This window comes from Pseudonaja textilis, chromosome 8 (genome assembly GCF_049901715.1).
Source record: "Pseudonaja textilis isolate UNSWEBS1 chromosome 8, rPseTex1.2, whole genome shotgun sequence".
NCBI lineage: Eukaryota > Metazoa > Chordata > Lepidosauria > Squamata > Elapidae > Pseudonaja > Pseudonaja textilis.
The window spans coordinates 24,248,713-24,273,527 of NC_141997.1; the positions used below are offsets into that span (position 1 = coordinate 24,248,713).

General features: G+C 36.2%; 1 protein-coding gene across 2 annotated transcripts; it reads right to left on the reverse strand.

Annotated features, from left to right (window-relative positions):
- Window positions 1–94: 94 nt before the first annotated feature.
- On the reverse strand, window positions 95–19,820 carry CDC16 (cell division cycle 16). Of its 2 annotated transcripts, XM_087938543.1 has the most exons (19): window positions 19,561–19,686; window positions 18,930–18,994; window positions 18,301–18,355; window positions 17,100–17,197; window positions 16,379–16,417; window positions 15,577–15,717; window positions 15,011–15,170; window positions 14,623–14,717; window positions 12,747–12,880; window positions 11,413–11,492; window positions 9,612–9,661; window positions 8,054–8,127; window positions 7,756–7,881; window positions 6,878–7,030; window positions 5,640–5,703; window positions 4,358–4,419; window positions 1,869–2,004; window positions 1,382–1,472; window positions 95–836 (listed from the first exon to the last, which is right to left on the reverse strand). In XM_087938543.1, exons 6-19 carry the CDS (start codon window positions 15,673–15,675, stop codon window positions 574–576), a joined length of 1,587 nt encoding a protein of 528 aa, XP_087794669.1. In that variant the 5' UTR covers window positions 15,676–15,717; window positions 16,379–16,417; window positions 17,100–17,197; window positions 18,301–18,355; window positions 18,930–18,994; window positions 19,561–19,686; the 3' UTR covers window positions 95–573. The 2 variants fall into 2 exon arrangements, with proteins under 2 accessions (XP_087794669.1, XP_026563259.1); XM_026707474.2 differs by lacking the exon at window positions 18,930–18,994 and having other exon boundaries at window positions 19,561–19,820.
- Window positions 19,821–24,815: the final 4,995 nt, after the last annotated feature.

Below are 24,815 nucleotides of genomic sequence, written 5' to 3' on the forward strand. Positions count from 1 at the left end.
GATCCTTGCAATAAACCTGAATTATGTAACCACTAATCTCTCCAGGGTAAGGGAGACGAAGAAGAAACCATAATGTCAAAGAAAGTGACAAATATTAGACAGACAACACATTTACTAGCACAGTAAAAACAATTTTCCTACAATTCAGTGAAAAAAATGAACTCCGTTGATAATTTTTTTTAACAATTATCAAAAAGATCAAATGAAAAATTTAATTATGAAATAAAGAATAAAATATAATATCAAAACTATTTTTTTTCAGGACATTCTGACACATAATTAAGATGGAAAAAGGCAAAGCAGCAGTTCATGGGTACAGAAACATATATTGTAATCCAATTTGATTTTTTGTTTGTACATTCACTGTCTAAATAGCAGTTCCACGATGCAGTGAAAGTTAAAAATACATTATTTTGAATAAAATTGATATAAACAAAATACTGTCATCATCTTGGACAGTTCTGATGGTCACATGGTATACATAGTTATATAAAACAACAAATTCAGAAAAGGATGAATGACAAATTATTTAATGAGTCTGCACAGTGATGAATCTGCACCAATATTCTAAGGTCATGTACTATGGTCTGACATGGATGTTTCTAACATCATGTCACTTTCATTCATTTCAATTTCAAAAGTTTCATCTAATGGAGAAGGCTCTTCTGTGGTTTTTCTTTGATGAGGTGCTTCTAATGCCATATTGCTTTCTTCTGTAGTTTGCCTTTCTATATCAAATTCCAATGCACCCCATGCAGGGGACATGATGTTCTTCAGTGTCTTCATAGTATGCACATCAAAATCATAGCATCTGAGTTTATCCTTAATTGCAGTCCCTAAAAGAAATTGCTTAGGTTAATATTTTATACAATTATGGCCTGCTTGACGTGTTTTTCACTGTCTGATTATTATTTTTTTGTTCCATATGGGCTTTGAGAAGACTGTTCTAAACTACTGATAGTTTATCATTAGTGAAGGAACCTTATTTCAACTTGGTACATATTAAAATATATTTTTGCAAGTATAATGTTTGTTAAAACTTCAAACAAGAGGGTAGAAAATAACACTAATTAGACAGCAAGAAAGGAAAAATAAAAGAAAGCAAGAAGAAAGCAAAAAGTGCATAAAAATGAGAAAAGTTAAAGAAAAATAGGAAAGAAAAAAGGATCAAGAGGTGGCTTATGATATTCTTCATAGCAATTATAAATATAATATATATTAAAATATATTTTCTCTTTATTTTATCATTATTATTATTATTAATCCTGGTCAACCATTCATTATGCCAAATAACTACGTATCATACATGTTTCTTTGAGATAACCACCACAGACTGTGGGAAGATATGAAAAAATATGAGGAATAGTACTAAATAACTTACCAATGTAGGCTTCGGAATCTCCAATATACATTTCTATGCAATGTCCAAGCATAGTAACTGAAAATGTATCATCCCTCCTAAGACCAAGGGCCTGTTTCAAAAGGACAAACAAACAAATAAACCCAACTTTTTAACTATCTATAACAGATTAAAATTCTCTAAATTATTGTTCTTTGTAGCCAAAATAGTGTCAATAACAGATATCAGCATATTAGGAAGAATTATTCACACGATTTGCCACACACCAGGGTCTTTTAGAAATATTCTACAGTGAGAATTTATTTCTCCCACCAAACAACTCAGGTGAACTAAGCAGTGTGTTGAATACAAATGGAATATTAAAATAATGTTGTTGGAGGAAGCGAAACATGTAAGGGAGTGGCAACAGTCCTGAACATTTTGATATCCTATGGTTTGAAGGTATGATTCTTTACTGCACATTTTTGTTTCAACACATAAATATATATTGAATAAAATATACACATACTGTATGAAAATAATCAATTGCACTTTCAAAGTTTCCCATCAGACTGTGTATGTATCCAATTGCAGAATATGTGGAGGCATTTTGAGGGATCAAGACCAGAGCTTGACGATGGTATTCAAGAGCTTCTTCATATTTCCTTTTAAAATAAAGATAAATTATGCATTTGACAAATAACTACAATATCATTTATAATTAGCAAGATCCTGTAGTATTTCCATCAGATATATATTCTGCATTCCTCCAGGAACTTAAGGCAGAATACACAGCATTCCATCTACATTTTTTTCCGCCCTCAATAAAAAGTTGAGCTGTATGGGCTGTGAGTTTTTATGGGTGAGGGATACAGAAATATTACTAAGTCACTTGATAATGAGATAGACAGCATATAAATTTGATAATATGCACATCCTTTTATAGGTAGGGATGTTGCTATATTCAGAATGAACCAATCATATTCAAACTGATGTTAAATAGTAGTCAGTAGATTCTTGCAATCAATTAAAATGACTCTGATCAAGCCCATATAAAGTTTAGCTGTTCTAGTAGGATTTTTCTGACATTTACTCAGTTGCCCTCACAGCAAAAGGCATGGTCTGCGAAGAGGTTGGAAAGCATCAACGGGATCTCATTTTTGGAAGGTATAAGCCAGGAGAAGGTATAAAGGGTATAAAACAATTTCCAAGGCATTGGATAAACCATGAAACACAGTGAAGACAACCACCAAATGGAGAAAATATGGCACAACAGGGACATTACCAAGTACTGGATGTCTGCCCAAAACTGATGAAAAAACAAGAAGAAAACTGGTACAAGAAGTTGCCAAGAGCCCTACAACAACATTATAAAGAAGCTGTAGGAATTTCTGGCAAATAGTGACAACCATCTCCCATATTCTTCATGTCTGAAGCAGGGTGGCGAGACAAGCTTTTTCTTACAAAGAAAAATATCCAAGCCCAGCTTCATCTTGTAAAAATCTACATCAGATCTGACGAAAGCATATGAGAAAATGTGATGTGGTCTGAATTTTTTGACAATAATTCCAAAAGGTATGTTTTGGAAACATAAACAATGCTGAGTATCACCAAAAGTACACCACACCCACAATGAAGAATCGTGGTGGCAACGTTATGCTTTGGGGCTGCTTTTCCTCCTCTGGAACTGCGGCTTTAATCAAGGTGGAGGGAATTATAAACAATTCCAAATAACAATCAGTTTTGGAACAAATCTTCAAGTCTCTGCTAAAATGCTGAAGATGAAGAGAAATTTTACTTTTCAACATGACAATGGCCCAAAATGTGGCTCCAATTCATCATCATCATCATCGTCAACAACAAAAATGCCTCTACCAGAAGATCAAAATTTTGGAATGGCCTAGCTAGAGCCCAGACCTGAATCCAATTGAAACTTTATGGGGTGACTTGAAAAGGGCTATGCACAGGAGATGCCCTTGCAATCAGATTTGGAGCTCTTTTTTCAGGGAAGAGTGGCAAAGATTCCCAAGACAAGATGTGCCATGATGATAGGCTCTTACCTCAAAAGACTGAATACTCTCATAAAATCAAAAGGTACTTCAACAAAGTATTAGCTTAAGAGTGGGCACACATGCAACCATTTCATTGTTTCTTTATTGTTATTTTTCCCAACCCCCAAAGATTTGACTTTGTTTTTCAATGGTATTGTACAGCTTATATGTTATATTAGCCGGATCCCGTGCTACACTATTATTCTGTGTGATCAGGATTATTTTACTGAGGACAAAGTTGAGAGGATCAATAACTCTCCAAACACAATTCTTCTGGCCATTTTTGAGCTATCTCTCCTGCCGCCTTGAGTTCAGAAGCAGAACTCAATGTGAAGCAACTGAAACAGGGTTCTTTTCCGGTGAGGAGGTGGAGTGGAATGTCTAATTCCTTAGCATCAGAGCTTGTTAATTACTGAATATAAGAAATATTAATGATCTGATGGTCATGTTGAAAAATCCTTTCTTAGCAAACATCTAGAAGCCAAGGCGAATATATGTGCCAAATTTCAAGTTTGTAGGCTTTATTGTTTTGTAGATTTCGTGATGAGCGAATGGTACTTGGCTTTTATATATATAGAAGATTAAAGGTGGAAAAAATTCCAAATTGATAGATCTTGGTGTGATTGTTTTATATCTCAAAAACTGGCATTTTAACAGGAGTGAATAGACTTTTTATATACAAGCTAGGTAGGTAGGTAGATCTCCCTAATCTCATCCAACAGTAAACAAATAATTAAAATAACAAAACAACAACAAAAAACAACAACACTTCACCATTATACCACACCAGCTCTTATAATACAAGAATAATTTGCCTTCACTTTCCGGGATGTTTTTTCCAGTCTACTTATACAGTGCTAAGATTTTCATAAGTAATAGAACTGGGAAAAATGTAAATAAAGAAACTTAAAATAATAACTACTAGTTAAAGTTTCTCCCCTTTCAATCTCCACATACACATACTTACTTTAGTTTTCTGCACACATGGCCCAAGTTATTCAGTAAAGGTTCCCATTTGTCTACAGTCACCTGTAGCAAAAGAACATCATATATAAAGAAGTATCACTGTGAGGAAAGGCCCCACTTAAATAAAATCACTTATATTATTATATGTCAGAGAGAGTGCATGTCCATAAAAGGAAATCTTTGAATTAATTAGATTTAATGCCATTAACCCCTTTTAAAATGACACACTATACACTATACTATGAATGAATAAAGAATTCATTGTAAATTCTTTCTCAGTAATGTATAACAGGAGCCAGAATATTTGGGGTTTCTTGATGGATATTTTCCCATTGAATAGCAATAAACTCCTTATATTTTAAGTTCTGGTTAGATTTATTGCGAGATTTACTATGCAGCATTAGGCAGTTCTTTTGAGCATATGATTATCTGGACAAAGATAATATTGGCTAATAAAAATTTAAACAGCAAATCAATAAACGTTATACTGACCACGATTGTGCCCATTTGTACAAATATTGAGATCTGCAGCTATGTCAGCCCTGTACTGCAATATGGATGAGGAAAACTGCTGTAGGAATTCATTTGTTGGTTTTGGTTAAGGTATCAGCAGTATGTTGCTGATACTCAGTTGTACATCACCACTCTTTGAATAAGCCAGACATGTTGTAGAGATTCTAGCATATGTGTCTAGATGCCATGAGAACTAGATAAGTCATAACAAGCTCAGATTAATACTGATAATGGAGTGGATAATTGTAGGTGATGAATCTTTCTTGATACGATTCCCTCGTTCAGCTCTGGACTGGATTCCAGCCCCTAATTTTGGGGTCTTCCTGGATGTACGGTTGCTGCTTAAGTAGCACATTGAGGGAGTGACCAGGGCCTTTGCCCAGCTTTGATGGGTATGAAAATTGTTGAGATTTTTGGTGTAGAAAGCCCATCTGAATGTGATTCATGCCATTGTCACCTCACGCAACATACTCTACACTTGAAAATGAATTGGAAGCTGCAATTGATATTAAATACAGAGAGATGGCTAAAAATAGGAAAAAGTAGGTTTGGTAATATACTGGTCTTTGGTAGTTTCATTGGTTACTCATAGACTTATCACCTGCAAAGCCCTATATGGACTGACATAATAATACAAGACCATATATGTGCATTCTGAAGTCTTCATCAACTGAATACTGGGGGCCAAGAGACCTTCTACACTTACATTTTAAAACAGTACCAGCTTGTAGTGAATAGTATTAGTAAGAAATATATATATAAATAAATACCTCACTTCCAATAGCTTTTATCTTTTCTAGTGCATCAAGAAACCACTTTTCTGAAGTTTTCCAGCTGAAATTTAAAAACAATACAATAAATGGATATTTTATTTTGTGGATAGATCATACAATGCCTCAGAAATAATTAGGTATTAATCCATTCTATCGTTGTTCATATTGCAAGGTGCTGGTGAAAATGTAATAATCACAGATTTAATTAGGCTATTTTCTTATTATAAGTGTGAAAGGAGACCAAGATGCTGAAGTCAATGTAAGATTCCTCCAGGCACATTTGAATAAAAAATACATGTAAGTACTACTTTAACAGATAAATTAATACATAATTTGTAAATATGGATATGACAAAGTAAACCAAACCTTTTCAATATGGTTACTCTTCATCCAAAATGTTAATAGATGTTCTTATTCCTTTGTTTCTCTTATTTGAAAAGATTATGGCTGATAAACACCAGTTTCTATTTCTCAAAAGAACAAGTGTGTATGAACCATTGATACATTAAACATGATGATGTCTTAAGCACAAAATCCGTCCACTGTGATATCTTCAATACATATGAAATAAAGATGTCTTTGATTTTTCTTTCTTTTGTTTTTAATTATGTTAAACATTTTGGAGCAAAAATGAATTAAGAATGCAGCATTAAAAATATCTTTTTTAAAAAGCCGACACATTTACATGCTTTTCTAAAGTCAGCAATTTGTAAAATTATTGGGGAGGGGTTTAGTACAAGAATATATTGACTACTTAAAGTTGAGATAAATGATTCTCAGGTTTTAAAAATAATTGTTATAGCCCTAGAAAGAAAAAAAAGTCATTGCTCTCTGTCAGCACATATTATGTTTCTTATATTAAGTTTAATAATTGAGTGGTGCGGTGGCCTAGAGCTAGAATTCTGGCCTCACAATCAGGAGGCTGTGAGTTCAATCCTAGGTAGAAGCAGGTATTTCTCTCTCTGGGCAAACTGAGAATATATCTGCTGAACAAAACTCCTCATTGGTGGCAGGAAGGACATCCGGCCAGTAAACACTCAGCTCCATTCATTTGCCCAGACTCCACCCTGCAAGGGATTTTGGGGTTGTTAAAACAATGGTTAAGTTTAATAATTATAATAGGAGTAATAAATACAGCTATTGTAGCCCTGTAATTTAATCTAGTATGCAGAATAATATGCAGTAATACAGCAGTATGTTTTCATGTGAACAAACTGTCCTTAAAAAATACTTACTCCCCATTCTGAAATGCTACCACACCAACTTCATGCATAACAAAAGGATCCTCGGGTGCAATACTTAAAGCTTGGCTGAAAAAGCGTTCGGCTAATTTTGAATTGTTAGTCAATCCATATTCTAGTCCAATATACAACATTGGCAAATGGCAACTGCAAAAACAAAGATATTTAAGATAAAAGGGAGAAAAATGCATTTACTTTTCAGCTGCAACACAAAACTATCAAAATACTATACATTTGCATCTTCCAAGATCTGTAAGTGAGCATCACACACCACCAGGGACTACAAGGACAAATCATGCATTGAATAGATTGCTTGGAGGTAGGAGATACTTCTATTATAATCTACCGGATCCCCTGCATGGATTGTCCCTGTGATTATGTAGGACAGGTGGGGAGGAAGCTAACCACCAGCCTGCAAGAATACGAGTGAGCGGTCAGACGTGAAGACCCAAACTCATTGGTAGCCTCACATTGCAATGAACAAGGACAACACATTTGACTTTGTAGCTACTAAGACTGTTGGATGAGCAGGTACAAAAATAGCCAGGGAAAAGATTGAAGCCTGGAAAATGGGCCCCTTGTCAGGAGTGCTGATTTACCACCAGCTTATCAGGTACTTGGGAGGCAAGGTCTTGGCAGCACAAGGAAACAACAGCGAATTATCGGCCATCAACCCGCTAATCAAACAGTAGGAAACCACATATATATGACTCATAGATTAGTCCATAGCACATATTCCAATAGAGAGAAGTTTCCTAAAGATGTGCCCCAGCATGAGTCTGAAAGCTCAGAAAAGTAAATTTCTGGTCCCAGTGACCAACCCAGATTAGAACTTGTATTCATATTCCCTGGGAATTGGAATTCTGATATACCCCTTCATCAGCTGGGCTGCTGTGAAATACGCAGCCATGGCTTGATCGTGCTCACTTTCAACTGCAAATGAGTGTCCATATGCTATCCATGCTGGCCCATATGTTCTCTCTAGTGTAGTGGCTTTACTGAAACAGAAGAAAAAAATAATTTTCCAAAAGAACAGCTTATTAAACTTGCAATATTATAAATATCTAGTAAATAATTCTTAACAGAAATGCTATACTTAAAAACATAGATTCTTTTAAAACAAACGACAAACGTAATTCTTCGCTTGAAATTCTCAAGAATAAAACTTACCTGAGGTATCTTCTGGCATGTTCATTTTTATGGCCAACCATGAGATAGTAGCATCCTACAGCAAACCAAGAGACCTAAAACCAAAAATTAAATTGAACATGGAGTAGATTATTACAGTAATATAAATTAGAAAAAGTAACATTTCATGAATCTAATAATACTACAGTATATAAACGCAGAGACACATGTGGTTCTGTATCTTTAAAAGACATATATGCAAATGTTTATACTGTACTCTTCCCTTCACTGCATTTCAGAGGTGGTATTCAGCAGATTCTGACCAGTTCTGGAGAACAGGTAGTGGAAATTTTGAGTAGTTTGGAGAACCGGCAAATACCACCTCTGACTGGACATTTTACAGTATCCTTCCCCTGCCATGCCCACCAAACCACGCCCACAGAACCGGTAGTAAACAAAATTGAATCCCACCACTGCTGCACTTGTCATGTTTTTCTTAATCTTTTAATATTTTATTGTAATTTATTTGTAGTAAGTTGTCCAAAATTGTTGAGCATCAGGTGGTATACGTTTAATAAATTATTACTGTATGTTTTTAACTGTTTTAATAGCCTTGCTCTGATAAATACATATTAGTGATTTTTTTTCTGTATACTTTCTTGAAAATTTGCTCCTGTTTGAGGCAATTCCTTATTTTTCTAGTGCTGAATCCACAGCATTTTGTTGCCAAGAAAATCTTTTCTTAGTTGGCATGCAGAAAGCAGAATGGATTCTAATAACATTATAAGTATTGTGTGCTTTTAAGACAGCGTGGTAGTAACATAGCCCCTTCTCTTTCATTCGATTGCATTCTATATTAAATATGGTAATATTGGTAACTTTAGTTTAAATAAGAATATCCTACCAGAATCCTAGCTATGCTACCATTCCATTTTGTGTTGCCTCAGAATTTTACTGAGGCCTTGGAAACATAATTGCTTTTTTACATGCTTGAATAGAAAACAAAACATAGAGGGGACAATTTTCACTTTTCTTTTTCTGATCTTCTCAGCACTGCATTATTATATTGCATTTTTATTAACAATGTCCTCTAGGAAAAAATCTGCAGCATCTGATTAACTAATGAAAAACTATCAAAACCTCACCTTTCTGCAGCCACAAACTTTCATATGACAATGGAATGCAAATATTTAATTCCCCAGAATGGAAATCCCCCAATACCTCACTAGAGAATCTAATGCCAAGGTCTACCTTTCCTCAGAAATTCTTTACATGGCAAGGGTCCAAGGCCTGTGTGCCTTTCCACTTTACAAAAAAGAATATTATTCCGATGCACACTTCCACAATTATAAAACAGCTGTCCCTGGTCATGGCAGATTAATCAAATTCAAATATTTAGATTTATTTCAATCTTCTCACATAAATTGTGTCTGAACTGAAGTGTTTATATTGGACACTTTCTTGAATGTTTGTGCATGAATCAGCTTTAAAATCCTCATCTAGACATATTATATCATGTATTTCACTATCTACATAATAATGTTGGTCTTTTGTTTAACTTATAGCAGTACTATTAAAAAATAAGGAATATACAACTTACAGGATTATTTGGATACAAATCCACCAGTTTATGAGAGAGATAGAAAAGTTCTAGAAAAATAGAATGAATATGTTCAGCACCATTTACATCAAACACAATAATTATATCATGATTTTAAAACATATGTAAACTGAAAAGAAACCAGACTAAAAATATTTTTACATGATTAAAAATAACAAAATGATCAGAACAAGTGGTAGAAAGTTACGCTATGAAAACTAATTTCCAAATCTCCTTTTTGAGTTTCAAAAATATACAGATATCAGTTACTTTAACTAATTAACAGGATAATATGTAAGCTGCTTATTAATTAAGAAGTAGCACAGGTAAACTTTTTAAAAATTTACTGGATTGACTTCCAATTTCCATTTTGTAAGATGCCAACATTTTTGTTAGAAACAAGTGTCTGAACAAGTCTCATCTCTACCAACTTTTTAAGTCTTGTTTTTTTCCCCAATACAAATGAATCAATGTTACAATGTTTTGGTGATTGCTCTGAAATCTACATGCTTACCTAGAAAACGGTGAATTAAATACTGTAAAAATAATGTAATATTGACTCATTTTAGTTACATATTATTAATTATAAAACACAAAATCATTTTTTCTTGTAAAAGGAATATCTTTTTAAGTTTTTAATGCAGATCCAAAAGTATGGTGCAATGATTTATCCATGTCTGAAAAAGAAATTAAATCTTACAAGCAAACTCTTGGGTTAATATTATTCATTAAATATGGAAACCATTCCATCAAATATAGAAAGGAAACAGAGCCTCTCTCAGCCCATTGGCTGAAGTACAATGAAGGGGTGGATGATGAAGCACATACTGCCTGCCCATCCAGGCCCCACTCACCTTACTGCCCAGGGACTCTTCAGTAGAAAAAAGAGTAGAAGTGGGACTGACTTACCAGAGGAATTTGCATACTGCTGGTTTCCCATTGATTTTGCTTGTGGGAACCCAGAAGGCTGCAAACGGTGATCATGTGACTGCTGGGCGGAACATCTTTAAGTGCAAGCCAGTTACCAAGCATCTGAATTGCAATCACACGAGCACAGAAATGCTTTAACTGTTGCAACATCAAGGACCAGATATAGGTTCCCCTTATACCATCATAACTTTGGTTGCTGGTAGTCATCAGCTGAACACTAACTGGAGGCTGTTGTCCTAGTGAAGCAGATTTAACTTCATTACATCCTTAAGGATTGGCTGAGCCACATAAAATGTTTTTGGGGTTCAGCAATTAAAGTATTGTAAAGTGTCATACAGTCCCTGTCTTTCTCCAAAAGTCTTTGCATGTGTAATTGTTGCTAAGCTCCCAAGCCTTGCTCCAGGCATGGGTCAAGCCAAGATGCTTACAGTCTGCCAGCTGTCAGGCTCCAAAACTAATAACAGATGATGTATTTTCAAAGCTGAGTTCTTTATTGTTTCTGTGTCTATAAACAGAATGTTGCCAGATTAAGCCTGGCAGGCCTCCACTATCTGCTTCTACCATATACTCTGAGAACAAATAAGGAGGTACTGTCTCTTTCTTTCACACAAAATCTCTGCACCGAGTTGTCTCTTATTCCTCTGCAGTGCAGCCCCTTCCTCCTCCTACATTCAATTACATCACCTTCCCCTCAGAAAACCTCTTCCCCCACTCAATTATTCTCAATAACAAATTATTTGTATCTTTAGATACAAAGTTCCTGTTCATGAGTCACAATAAAAGCAACATTAGGAAAATAAAAATAAAGGAAATACCTGGAAACTTTAAAAGTAATCCGCTCATTTTCAACATACATAAAACAAATTCTCACCATTTGCTTTGTTCAGCTCCACAAGTGTCCCAATATGCACAGGTAAACAACTGGCGTGGAACGGATCCTTTTCCATTACTCTACAAATAAGCCCAAATAAGATATTATACTTTTTAGAAAGTCATTTCAAGTACAACCAAAACATGGTTATTGATCTTAAAGTTGGAATCCCTAAAGGACTGCAGTTTCTTAAAACACACAAACCCAAATAATTAGTTTCATTCAAATTCCCTTAATTCCTTAGTCAGGAATAGTTTCTATAGCTATGAAACCTTGTAAAGCTAGGCCGACATTTATCTAAAGAAAAATAGCTGCGACTGGTATGCTCATTTGCAGCAGTATAAATGAGGAATGAAAGAGCATCATCCTTAGAAAACCCACTGTTCTTGAACTGGGATTCCAGTTTAGGGATACATTGCTAAAATGGTTGTACTTAAACTGAGGTAAATTTATGCAGAGGCTATAGAGAATGGCCATGAAGGACAGGAGGCAGAGCCACCACCAAGGCAATCACCATGAGAGCAGGACTTCCGCGCATTCCAAGAAACTAATTTCATTAATCTTCTCGAAAAGACCCCTCCTTAGTTGATATGGAGAAAAAGTGAGGGGGGGGGGAAATGCAAATATTGGTTTCTTAATCTGGTCTACCTTATAGGGCTGAGATTTCAACATATCTTGATAAAGGAACAATTAGTAATTGCTTGTTTGGGAGTTGAGGCTCCAGTTTGGGACTGCTGCCGCCTAGATGCTTACACAGAGTCTGCTTTTCTTTTTTAGCATAATGGTAGTATTTAAGACTGAAAAAGGGTTAAGTGGGTCTAACAGTTTAAGAACAACTGTCCCAAAAGAATAAAAAGTAAAGGTGGGTTACAGAGATGATTCTGTGCCCCTATAGAACTATTTCATGAATGCTATTACTTAAAAAGAGAAGACAATATTCCTTTTCCAATTCCAGAATGCCATAGGCCAAATTCCTGATACTAGAAAAGTGTTGGCAGCCTATCTTCACAGCATTTTCCCTCTGACATTCCCCAAAGTGGCCTTATCCTCATAGAGTTCTCCATGGATGAAGTTCCTTTCCAAGACCACAAGCTAAGAAAAGGACATTTCCACTTATTCTAATTCTTTGCATGACAATCCCCTACTGTACTGCATTACAAATCCTTAACTGAATCCAACATAGCAAAGAATATAAGCATATAATTAATTGCTTTATATTTATAAGCTAAAATAGATAAGCTTTTAACCATTTTAAACAGGATAAACAATTATTTCACAAGGATGCTAAAATATGTAAGAATGATCACAAGTAGATCACAAATGCAAATACTTACACAGAAGTAAGTTTGTAGCACATTTTAAAATCACAGTTATAATAATGCCTTTCTGCTAGAGACACTACTACATCGAGATTATCTTGAAGACCATCTACAGATTCAGGAATCAGTGTTTCACTAGGTTTATTGTACTGAAAGGCATAAGAAATTTCAGTTGAGAAACAAATAGCACCTCAGTTCAAAAAGCCTGTTTCCTCTATAAATATTTGCTTAGTAAGATAAAATACATTTGCAAAAACCACTGGATATGTTTACTAAGATGGATTTACTCATCACCTTTTATCTTTTCAACAGTTCAAATATTCAAGGTATCATTTAGTATCTCCCTCAAATGGCATTGTCACAATTAATGCCTGATGACCTTAGTCACGCCCACCCACAATCAACCATATTGTTTGCTAAAAACTGAGATGTTCGTTTCTCTAAGCCGCTGTGCTCAAGACTGCTTTTATTCTTGAGGAATTATAATTCTAGAAAAAAACCCTAAACCCTATAGTTCTAGGGGCAAAAAAACCTATTAGAGGAAATTAAATCTGCCTTTGAATTCCCAGCTTTGTTTACTTTTTTGCACTTCAACCCATATTGGCCTCTGTCTAAATAAACCCTTGCTATGGCCAAGGGAATACTTTTCCTATCCTTTTTAAAAAATTTAATCTGATGCTAAGAATGTCCTTTTTAATAGAGGAAGAAAGGAAAGCCGTATTTATTCCAAGTTTCAGGTCCTTCAGAAATCTGCTATATTTGGGGGGTGGGGGGGGTGGAGAGAGGCATTGGTGGTCTGTGATCAGGGATGCCCATCTGGGATGCGAGCAAAATTGAACCACAAGGATACACTAGAGATCTAGAGGTGTATCAACTGCCCAGTACGATGCCTCTGGGGGACCTTCATGTCCCTGAGAGACTTTCATGTCCATGTCTTATTTTCTGGATCTGGTGAGGCCTCTATCAGTTTGTCTCAAGTAATCTATATAAGTGCCTCATTTTTACAGAGATATGTGATCTGCACGTGAAAGGATTTTGATCACCTTTTCCCACATTCTGATTATACCTATAGAATAGATGGTAATGACAGCCACCTCTGTGACTTGCACAGAATCCGCTGGATGCCTGCCCCAGATATCCACTGGAACTGGATAGTTTCCAGAGGGCTTCTGATGAAGTCCCCAGTACTCTAGCACAGGAGTCCCCAACCCCCGGGCTGCGGTATGTTCAGAACCCGGGCTGTGTAAGTGGCAGGTAAGCGCGTGCACTTGCAAGCTCCCCTCATGCAAATGGCGGTCACTTGTGCTTACATGCGAATGGTGGCCGCTTGTGCTTACACACAAGTGGTTGCTGCTTGCGCTCATGCGCAAAAATCCATTCTTGCATGAGGTGGCTGCCCACGCACACCACTCACACAAATGGAGCTGCACATGTCTGTGCGTGCCTGCCTGCCACTCACAAAGAACAATCCCCTCTCTCATCCTGCTGGGCCACCAAGCCAGAAAGGTTAGGGAATCACTGCTCTAGCAGGCACCTCTACTTAAAAATGCTAACCACTGGCAATAGAAGATGAGCCAACCCCTGGATGAGACTTTTATTTTTGAGGAGTTATAATTCTGAATCAGTATTTATTTTTTATGCTTACTGCATATATTTTGAATTGTCTTTCTTTATACTTTGTTAACTACTAAGAGTCTCTGATGGTTAGATACAAATATAATAAATTAATAAAAATTGTAAATCTTCAATTTTCTTGTCAGCTTTCACCATTTGAGCCCCCACATGCTATGGGCCGTAAAGCATTATTTCCAAGGCCTGGTAACTTTGAAAGGTCATTAAACAACAAGTCATGAGTTAAGATTTACCTGTAATATTTATTTTAAAAAAATACCTTTTTTAATTTGTTCTCAAACAGAAAATGCAGTAATACTTGTTCTTCTTCCATACACTGTTTTCTAAGAGGTAGAGATTCAAGTAGTTCTTTTTCTGAAAGGAAAATGAAATAGATAAAAGTTTAAAAACTGTATAACATTCAAATGTTCCTATTTTTTTCATTTATTAGAGTTTTATATTTCACTAGCATCTCAGCAATTTATTTAAGGACACAGAAAAAAGCAGCAATTGGCAAATCTTTCTCCTAGTACTCAGCAATGTCCTAAAATCTAAATCTTGTAAAAAGATTAGTGAAGCTAGTTTGTATGTGCTAACCAATGGACTCTACATACAATATGCTGTTTAAAGATTTTTTTAAATTTTGCGAAGAAAAAATATATCCAAACCTTCTTCTGCTGTTAACATATGGTGTGAAGTTAAAAGGTCAAATGCTTCAAAGCAGTAAACATCAAGTTTCAAAGCCTCTTTGTAGCTGAATGTTGCTAGAGTTCTGTTATCAAGAGCATCATAGATCTTCCCTCTCAAAAGACAAATTGAACTCTTGATCTAATAAGAAAGAATGGTTAGAATCCAAAGACTAAATCCGGGTTTTCAGTTAGAAACTGAGCTCAAACTATATCTGAGAAATATATTTTTTAAAATAATATGTGCCTTTCAACAATTTTTTTTATATAAAGCTCTATAAAGTGGTTTGTTGTCTATTTAAATTAGGAAGTTAAAAAGATTATACCCACTTGTATCCTTTTACTGTAAGATTGGTTTTCCCCTCTTAGGACCCTCCAGTTTTGTTGGGAAAGGCCTTTTTAGAGGACATCAGACTGAAGTTGATATGAATAAGGTATGGGTCTATGTAGACACAATGGAGACTCCTAAAATACTTTATTTTATTTTAATCTAGCTAAAGTTAGATCTTACAATCACCCTCCAAAGCTTACTCCCAAGTAACACTTACTGATGTTTGTGAAATTTCCCAGTCACTAGAACAGTCTTTCACTGCACTTTCATCCTTCAAGTATTTTTCAAACAATCTTTTGTTGATTGGTTCTTCCATGTCAAGTATATCAAGAGCCTGCTGATATTCTTTTGCAGCATACTACACAGAGAAACTCAAGTATGAACATTTATGATTGAAGCAACAGTGTGTAGAAAATAAAGTATTGCTTAACCAATTCACATATATCATATACATCACAATTTTATGTTTAAAGATGATTCTACCTTCCTATATCTACCTACCCTGCACTATATTAGATTATGTCTTACCTTCTCAGTTTCATAATCTGTACAATGCTTCAATTTCCATTCACTTGTTCCATTCTTTGAATTCTAATTATCTTATCCATGCTTTTTAATTCCATTCCCCATTTCTCTATTTTCCTCTAAAATTAATATCTTCAGAAATAAACCAAAGATAGCTATTTATTCTCATGCTTCTACACCAACTCGCATAGTTACAATTGAGTTGCCTTGTGGCAAGACAGGTGGCAACCAAATGTAATAAATAAATAAACAAAATAAACAAAATTGTTCATATAAAGAATTTATGTTTATTCAATGTTGTTAATACTGTAGTTTTGTATCCTTGCAAAAGGAAAAAAGATTAAGAAAATTATAATGCTTAAAGTATCACCTGAACTGTAGCTTATTTAAAATAAGAAGATAGACAAAATCAACCTTTAAAATTTTGATTTGTGAATTTTTTTATTCTTACTGGCAATTTAGTAGAAATTTGATGTATCTCACTAAATACTTACATGACATCTAGCTGCAAGGTATTGACATGCTTCATGTAACTAAACAAAACAGAAATTCTAATTAGTTATCGGTTGAAGATGAACCATATTAAGAGGACTTGATACTTTATCCAGTTCTACATTCATTCTATTTTATAATTTCTTCTATAACTTAACTGAACTACCTGTTTTGCACTTATAGGACTATTTTCTGGCTTTAAGCAAAATACCAAAGGAATCCTGTATGTACTCTATAAATGAGAAACTTTTTACCAAATGCAAAATTCTAGCCCAGTGGAAAAGAGGTGTCCATGGGAAAGAGAGGAAAAAAACTAACAGTGGTAGCATTTGCGTAAGTGGTGGCGTGGCTGAACTATTTTTTATCTCCAGCTCCATGGTGGCGCAATGATTAGAGTGCAGTACTGCCGCTTTCTTCTGCTGACTGCCGGCTGACTACAATTTGGCAGTTCAAATCTCACCAGGCTCAAGGTTGACTCAACATTCCATCCTTCCAAGGTGGGTAAAATGAGGACCCAGATTGTTGGGGGCAATATGCTGACTCTGTAAACCATTTAAGAGAGGATTGTAAAGTGGTATATAAGTCTAAATACTATTGCTACTGCTATCAGGCTTTTAACACATTGCTCCTAGCAAATATATTCTAACCAAGAAAAAAAGTTTCTCACACATGCTATAAATTTTTTTAAAGATGAAGCACTATAGTATGTCTGTGGTCACTTACCTTATCTAATTTTCTTGACCTAAGAGCATGTGCTGCCCTGTGATACTGTGATGTAAGGTAAAGACATTGAGCCAACCAATAAATGTCTTGTGGATCTTCTAAAAAATAATCATACGGTCATGTCAAAAAAATTAATGTTACACATAGCTTATCAATTGTACATTATTTGCATGTTACTATTAATTCACAATACAATACACACCGATTATTTTATTCACAACATTTCTAACACATACAAATTGAACTCATTTATAAATTCTTAATATTGAAATTCACATGCATCTGCATAAACACTGCAACCATATGAAAGCAAAGTAGGCACTCAGTATAAACCAAGTATCAAAAACCAGGGCATCCTCACAAAGCAACTATACTGACTTTATATGAGGTAGTTCTCACTTAACAACCCTACTTGTGATAAGCAATTGCACAGCTAAGTAAGGTATTCCCTAAGTGGGAAATCACATGATCACAACTGAGCTTTCCAGTTGGAAATAGACAAGAAATAGATTTCACACTGTCATTTGCCTCCTAACCATTCCCTTGGACTGTTCAAGGTCAGCTTACTGTCTTGTACACACCAAAAGCAATGTAACGATGCCTCAGTCAAGGGCTGAGAGCTGCATCTAAACTATACAAATAGCTTACAGTTCTTTCTCCAATCTCTCCACTTCGGGGGAGGGGTTAAAAAAAAATCAAACTAGTTCTGTAGGCAATCTCTCCTTGCCTGACCTTTTTGGCACAATCATATTGTTTTCATGTGTAGAAGAACCAACAGCTTACACTCTTGAAACCTCCTAGTGCTCCAGTCTGCAAATATAATCACATTGCTTTTGATGCATAGAAGAGTAAACAGCTTATTTTCTTGCAATCTCTTTTCTCTCCAATTTCTCTACTCTGCAAAGGAAAAAAATAAAGGAAAAAAAACCCCACAGGCCCAGAATACGACAACATATATGGATTGTAATGGTGATCACATGACTGAGGGATGCTATGAATAGACCATAACATTACTTTTTAATATTGTCATAGTTTCAAATTATTTGTGAGGACTATCTGTATAGCTCACTAATTCTTAATTTTCCCAGTTAAAATAGCCAACCCATCAAAAATACAGTATATAGTAAGGGAAAATTAAAAGGAAAGTACAAAGTATTTTTTTAAAAACACATACACATATAAGATAAAATATGCAACTTACCATGAGACAATGATGCTACTTTATCTGCCCAAAATAGAGCACTTTGATATTGTTGCTGTTTTTAGGAAATAAATAATTAAAATTTGTTACTAGAAAATAAATATATGTATATTTAATAAATATATGTATATTTAATAAATATATGTATATTTAATAAATATATTATATTTATTGTATTCATATCTTCTAAACAAAGAGCTCTATACAGAATTCACCACTCTTTTTGCATCTTATTTTTGCAGCAACCTGGGTTGAGAAATGTTGATAGGGCTAAAGATTATCAAGTAATTTTCATGAAAATACAGGTAGTCCTCAATCTAAAAGCATTTGTTTAATGACAGAAATTAAAAATGGCACTGAAACGTGCTTTATGACTATTTTTCACATGACCATTGCAGCATCCCCATGGCCATGTGATCAAAATTCAGATGCTGGCAACTGGCCTGTATTTATGACAATTGCAACAGTTTATGACAATTGCTCTGGGGTCACGTGCAACGTCTTGCAACCTTCTGACAGGCAAATCTGGAGGAAGCCAGATTCACTTAATAACTATAAGTAGTAACTTAACTGCAGCAATAGACTTAACAACTGCTGCAAGAAAGGTCATAAAATGGGGCAAAACTCACTTAGCAACCGTCTTGCTCAGCAATGGAAATTTTGAGCTCAATTTTGGTGGCAAGTTGAGGACTACCTGCAAAGGAATTTGAAAATAAGCTTCTCTAGTATTTTGTTTACCATGTTAATCAGTATACAGAGCTATGTATAAGACTTTTTTTTCCAATTAACCTGTCCTGAAATAATGATACTTCAATGTATTTTAGATCCACAAAGACAGACCAGCATAGCGGATCCTCAGACTTGCAAGCAATCAATCAAAATCGAGGCCAGATAGTGGGAAACTATGGCATTTTTATGCAGTTCAAAGCACATTCATTCCTTCTTCTGAAGCTCCTGCCTCAACAGCCCTTCGATGCTCTTCTTTCTCTTTCCAATTAACCAGGGGACAAAGAAGCGGCTTTGGGACGCGGCAAGTGTCAGAGAGAGAGGAGGGGAAGGCAAAAACTCACCCGCAGCTCCCTGGCGCTTTGCTTTGGCGATTGCCCTAAGCCCCAAAGCTCGTGCGGGGCCCGCATCCCACGCCCGGGAACGGTCCCACTCGCCCCACTTCCCAGACCACGTCCACGCCGTAAGCGTGGACCGGCGCCCAAGAGGCAGAGGCGGCGGCAGGCAAAGGGATGCTGCTTCGGAAGCCCTCACCTGGTCGATGTATTGCCGCACCCGCTTCCTCAGGCGCTCCAGATTCATGCCCCTTCCGTGCCCGCCCGCGGGAGGAACCGGGTGACCAGGCTGCCCCGTTCCCTGGAGCCCCCCACGGCGCTACCGGACGCCTCGCAACTGCCGCTGTCTTCCTGACCCCGAGTGAGCCGCTTCCGAAACTTAACACCCCGCCTCCCTCCTCAACGCGTTCCTCTCGCCATGGCTTCGCGAGTCCGTTAGCAATTACGTTCCTCCCCAGTACGGCCCTGTGTGCCGTTCGCCGGAAACGCGGCCTCTGCGCTTGGCGTTCCGAGGATATCCGATCTACAGAGGGTGAAGTATTTATTTTTTATTTTATTTATTTTATTTGGTTTGTCAATTGCTTACAAGATAATAGGTATAAGTAAAAACATAGTTATGAATACATGGACACATATAAGAAAAATAAAAGAAACAATAGGACAGGGACGGTAGGCACTTTGGTGCGCTTAGGCTTTACTTAGGAATGTGGTACTCTTTAAGAGTAGTAGTTGTTGTGGTGGTATTTAATCATTTATAGAAGGGAAAGAAATTGTAGAGAAGAGACAGCAGTCTTTTTATTCCTAATTTGAACGACATAGGTGGGTCCCAGAGTTATTATTTTTATATGTTAATGATTTATTCATTAATGCTATTTGGGGTTTTTTTTCTTATAGAAAAAGTAATTGAGTAATGCAAAAAACAGAAATAACTCCTGTTTGTATCCAGTGTAACTTAGTTCTTAATAAGTGGACATCACTAGGAAGATAAAAATAAATAAATAAAATATATAGAAAAAAGGGGGGGGCATGCCTACCGTCCCTGTCCTATTGTCCCCATTTATTGGTACCTATTTCCTGTATTCTTACTTATGTTTATAGTTATACCTATTATCTTGTAAGCGATTGACAAATCAAATAAATAAGTAAATAAAAAGGTAAACCATCAGCAAACAAGAAAGGAATTTCAGCAATTACAGTACAAGTTAAATACATATTAAATTTACACCCCAGCTTTCAGATAGAAATACACAGCACCTCTTCCCCTGTTTTATTCCTATAAGGTTGAGTTTGACTGCCTAAAGCCACTTGGTAAACTTCTGCAATTGAGGATGGACTTGAATTTGGGTCACACCAGACCAAGTCCAAAATCTTAACTGATACACTACGTCTCTTATCCACAAAATTACTGAATAATTGAAACAACAATAATCTACTGGATTGGGTATTGAATTGTCATTTCTAGCTGTGGATGACCAGAAATTGAAATGCTATTTCCCATCAAGTAGTGCTTTCATGTTCAGTGTTCAGTAATGATGAGAAGTGTTTTTTCCTTCCAGTTTTCTTATAGATATAAGAAACAAGTACAGTACATGCAAATATAATATTGATACAATTTAGATATGATCAATTAGCATGGCTTAAAATAGCTAGAATTAAAAAAAATAAACCTAAAAATATATATGTAATAGAGCAGGGGTGTCAAACTGGTGTCATCATGACATCATCACATGATATATTGCGACTTTTCCCCCTTCACTATACCGGGCATGGGTGTGGCCAGGCGTGATAAATCTGGCCTGCAGGCCACAAGTTGGACAGCCCTTTAATAGAGGAATTCTATATTAATTCTAATAAGAGGAACAGTACTAAAATGTGAGCCTTCATAAAGGGAGCCACATAACCACATGATGGTGCTATAACATGGCAAGAAATCATAAATCATGTCTGGGTAACATTTTTAGCTCAGAGAACTACATGCATCTCAGAGGCTATAGATTAATATGCATGTTCTACTTCCCCTCTGCCCCACCCCAAGCACAGTTTAGTCTCCCAAAGCCTCATGGATTTCACTACCCTCCTATATATGCCTTTTCCCCTGCTTTCTTTATTTTCTCATTCTCTCCACTACTATTCACTCTGTCTCCTCAAAACTGAATGAGATATTTTGAAGTGCATGTTGGTGAAGAGAGTTTATATGTTTGCAACTAAATCAATACTAGCTGAGGATACAACATTTCCCCCGCCCCCCAGGGGTGGGATTCAAATTTTGTAACAACTGGTTCTGTGGGCGTGGCCATGTGACTGGGTGGGCATGGCTTCTTTTTCTTCTTTTTTGGAAACCCGCCCCCGTTTTGGGGCCTCCTGGGCCTCAGGGAAGTCTCCTGGGGGCGTTTTTGTTCCTAGAAGGCTTCCCTGGGGCTCAGGAAGGAAAAAAAATGGAGCATAGGGGAATGCAGTACCCCTCTGCACTCTGTTTTGGGGCCTCCGGGGCCTCAGGGGAGCCTCCTGGTGGGCATTTTTGCTCCCAGAAGGCTTCCCTGGGGCTCAGGAAGGAAAAAAATGATTGAGGGTGGGGCTTGCGTTGTGATGATATGGCATGAGATCTTGGAGATCTGAGATCGCAGCTGATATCTTTGCTCCTGGATGGTCCAAGTGGATCTAAGCTGTCCCGAAGAGACGGTGAATGTAAAGACCGCATCCTGTCGATCCCAGGGATATCGCAAAATATCGGCAAAGCGGCAAAGAGGCAGCTGCTGTGTTCAAAGACTGACAGTGGTCCTCACTCCGGTCTGCCGCCTGCGCGGGAGCGCCAACTGCTCCCATTGGCTGATGCCATTTGACAGGTGGCTATAAAAGCTGTCAAACGGCATCAGCTGTTGCTGCCAGCTGACTGCCAGTTAGCCTCGGCAGCTGCAGCAACCCTTTATTCGCTTGAATAAAGCCTGTAAAAAGTCAAGCCTGTGTCCGTCTCAGTCTCTACCGCCGCTCCACAACAGCAGCCATTAAAGCTGCTGAAGTTGGGACAGCTCCGAAATGAAAGAGAATGGAAAGAGAGAGTGTGCCGGTTTGGTGAGAACTTTTTCTTTATTTTAAGACTTGAAAGGACACCCTAAGGGAAAGAAAGAATCTGTAAAAGTTTTGACAGAAGTGATTAAGCGGCGATTTTAAACAGGAATGTCAAAGTAATTTTTTTTTCTCATTGCTGGATTTCCTACACATGATTTTATATTTTGAAACTGGACTGGTTTGTTTTTTTATATATATATTCTTCTCTCCTTTTTGATTTTATAATATTTTAAGTCAGAGACTCCCTTTTAGTTATTCTTTAAATATCTTTTTCTTTTTTTTAATTAATTCTTATTATATTTTGCTTGGAAAAGGAGGGGGAAAGTGAAAGCTAAAGAAACTTTGTAACACTGCCAACTTCTATTTTTCTTTTGACCAGACAAAGCTGAGAAAGAACTGAGACTTTGTTTCAAGGACATTGCCTGCTTGATAAAATAGAGGGAAGAGCACGGGAGAGTATTATTACAGGTACTCTTCTGGGTTTCTATCAACAGCTGAAGTCTGGTGTTGAAGCTTAGGAAAAGAAAAGGTGATAAGTCTTTGGAGAAGAGAGTTATAACAAGAGCCTTGGATAATCAAACAAAGTGCAGTGTGCTCTTTTTATTCTTTTTGAGCTGTGCTACCCCTCCTCATCAGTTTACTTTTTTTTTTTTGCAATAGCTATTTGGATTTTTGGCTCTCTGGAACTTGTCTTTATTTGTTTTTTTCTTGTATTTGGAAGTTAAATTTCTATGTCTGCTTTTTATTTTAAAGGAAAAGCTTTAGTATTAATGCTTCCCTTCCTTTTCTTTTTAAGGGAGTAGCCTTTTTCTTCACTTTTTCACCTTCTTTAGGATATTACAACTTTTGTGTGTGTGTGTGTTCATGGTGTGTTTATGGTCTTTTCCTTCATTTTTGAATTTTTACTGTCATCTAACCAACCGATTGGATTAAGGTATACAAGAACCTGAAGAAATGTTTTTCTTCTTTTTCTATTATTATTACTATTTGGCTTCTCTTTTCTTACTATTTTCCTACTTTTTTCCTACTATTTTTATTTGGAACTGCAATTGGTTATTTTACAACTGGATTAAGGTCTAGAAGAACCTGAAGATTCTGAACTCCTCAAAATGAGTAGGAAATTAACAGCTCCTGGTTCTTCAACTTCCACTTCTTCCTCTCCACCATCTGGAGGACAATGTTCAATACAGACAATATTAAGACAAGAAAAAGAACAAGAAAAAGTGACCCTGCAGATGATTATGCAAGGAATTCAAAATATTCAAACAAGATCAGAGAATATTGTAAAGAGAATAGAGAACATTGAACAAAGAACAGGGAAAACCGATGAAAAAGTAGAGAACATCCAAAAAATGATGATGAAGTATGATGAGAGACTCCAAAAAATTGAAGAAGATAAACAAAGAGACAAGAAGATTGGAGACATCGATAACAGATTAACTGTGGTTGAACAAGATAAAAGTGGTATGCTGAGATGGGAGATGGACAGATCAGAATTTTATCTAAGATTTCAAAACATAGAGGAAGAAAAAGGACAAAATCTAGCTGAGATAATGATAGAAATATTGGCTGAAGCTTTGGAAATAACTGAAGAGAAGATGATGGATGGAATAGATGAGGTTTATCGAGTCTTCACAAGATATGCGATGAGAAATAGCTTACCAAGAGAAGTTCACATCAGATTTACAAAGAAAGCCATTAAAACGCAAATATTGCAAGTGGCAAGAGAGAAAACATTGAAATACAAAGATAAGGAGATTGTGGTCTTGAAACAAGTACCAGAAGAGTGAGAGAGATGAGAAGGGAATACCGATTCTTGACGAAATTATTACTTTAAAAGGAGGTGAATTATAGATGGCTGATTCCAGAAGGTTTAATGTTTACATGACAAGAACAGAGATATAGAATTGACTCAATTGAGAAAGCTGAATCATTTTACACAGAATTTTTCAGAGGGGAGGAAGAGGTAGAAAAAGAAATTTTACTAATTGAATTCCAAGAGGACTCTCAAATGATGACTGAAAAAGAAGAAGGTGAGTAGGTGGAAAGGAGGAAGCCAAAGAACAACGTGAACCAAGATCCACGAGAGCTGTTAAACCTAATTACAAAATATAACCATGGAAGAGAAAAAAATGATTACAATTAATATAAATGGACTTAACTCAGCCGTTAAAAGAAGGAAAATCTTTCATAAATTAGATAAATTAAATTTGATATAATCTGCCTACAAGAAATGCATATTAAAAAACAATATGAACAATTGTTGATACAGCCAAAATTAGGGAAAATATTCACTTCCTTGACTCAATGTAAGAAAAGAGGAGTGGTTTTATATATTAAAGAGACCATCTCAGCGAAATTGATTTATACTGATGACGACAGAAGAAT

Coding starts and splice junctions, on each gene's coding strand:
- CDC16 (XM_026707474.2), bottom strand. CDS start 19,608: ATGAATCTGGAGCGCCTGAGGAAGCGGGTGCGGCAATACATCGACCAG. Junction 16,418..17,099: donor GGTCAAGAAAATTAGATAAG/GTAAGTGACCAC, acceptor TGTTTTGTTTAG/TTACATGAAGCATGTCAATA. Junction 12,881..14,622: donor TTGAGAACAAATTAAAAAAG/GTATTTTTTTAA, acceptor TATGCCTTTCAG/TACAATAAACCTAGTGAAAC.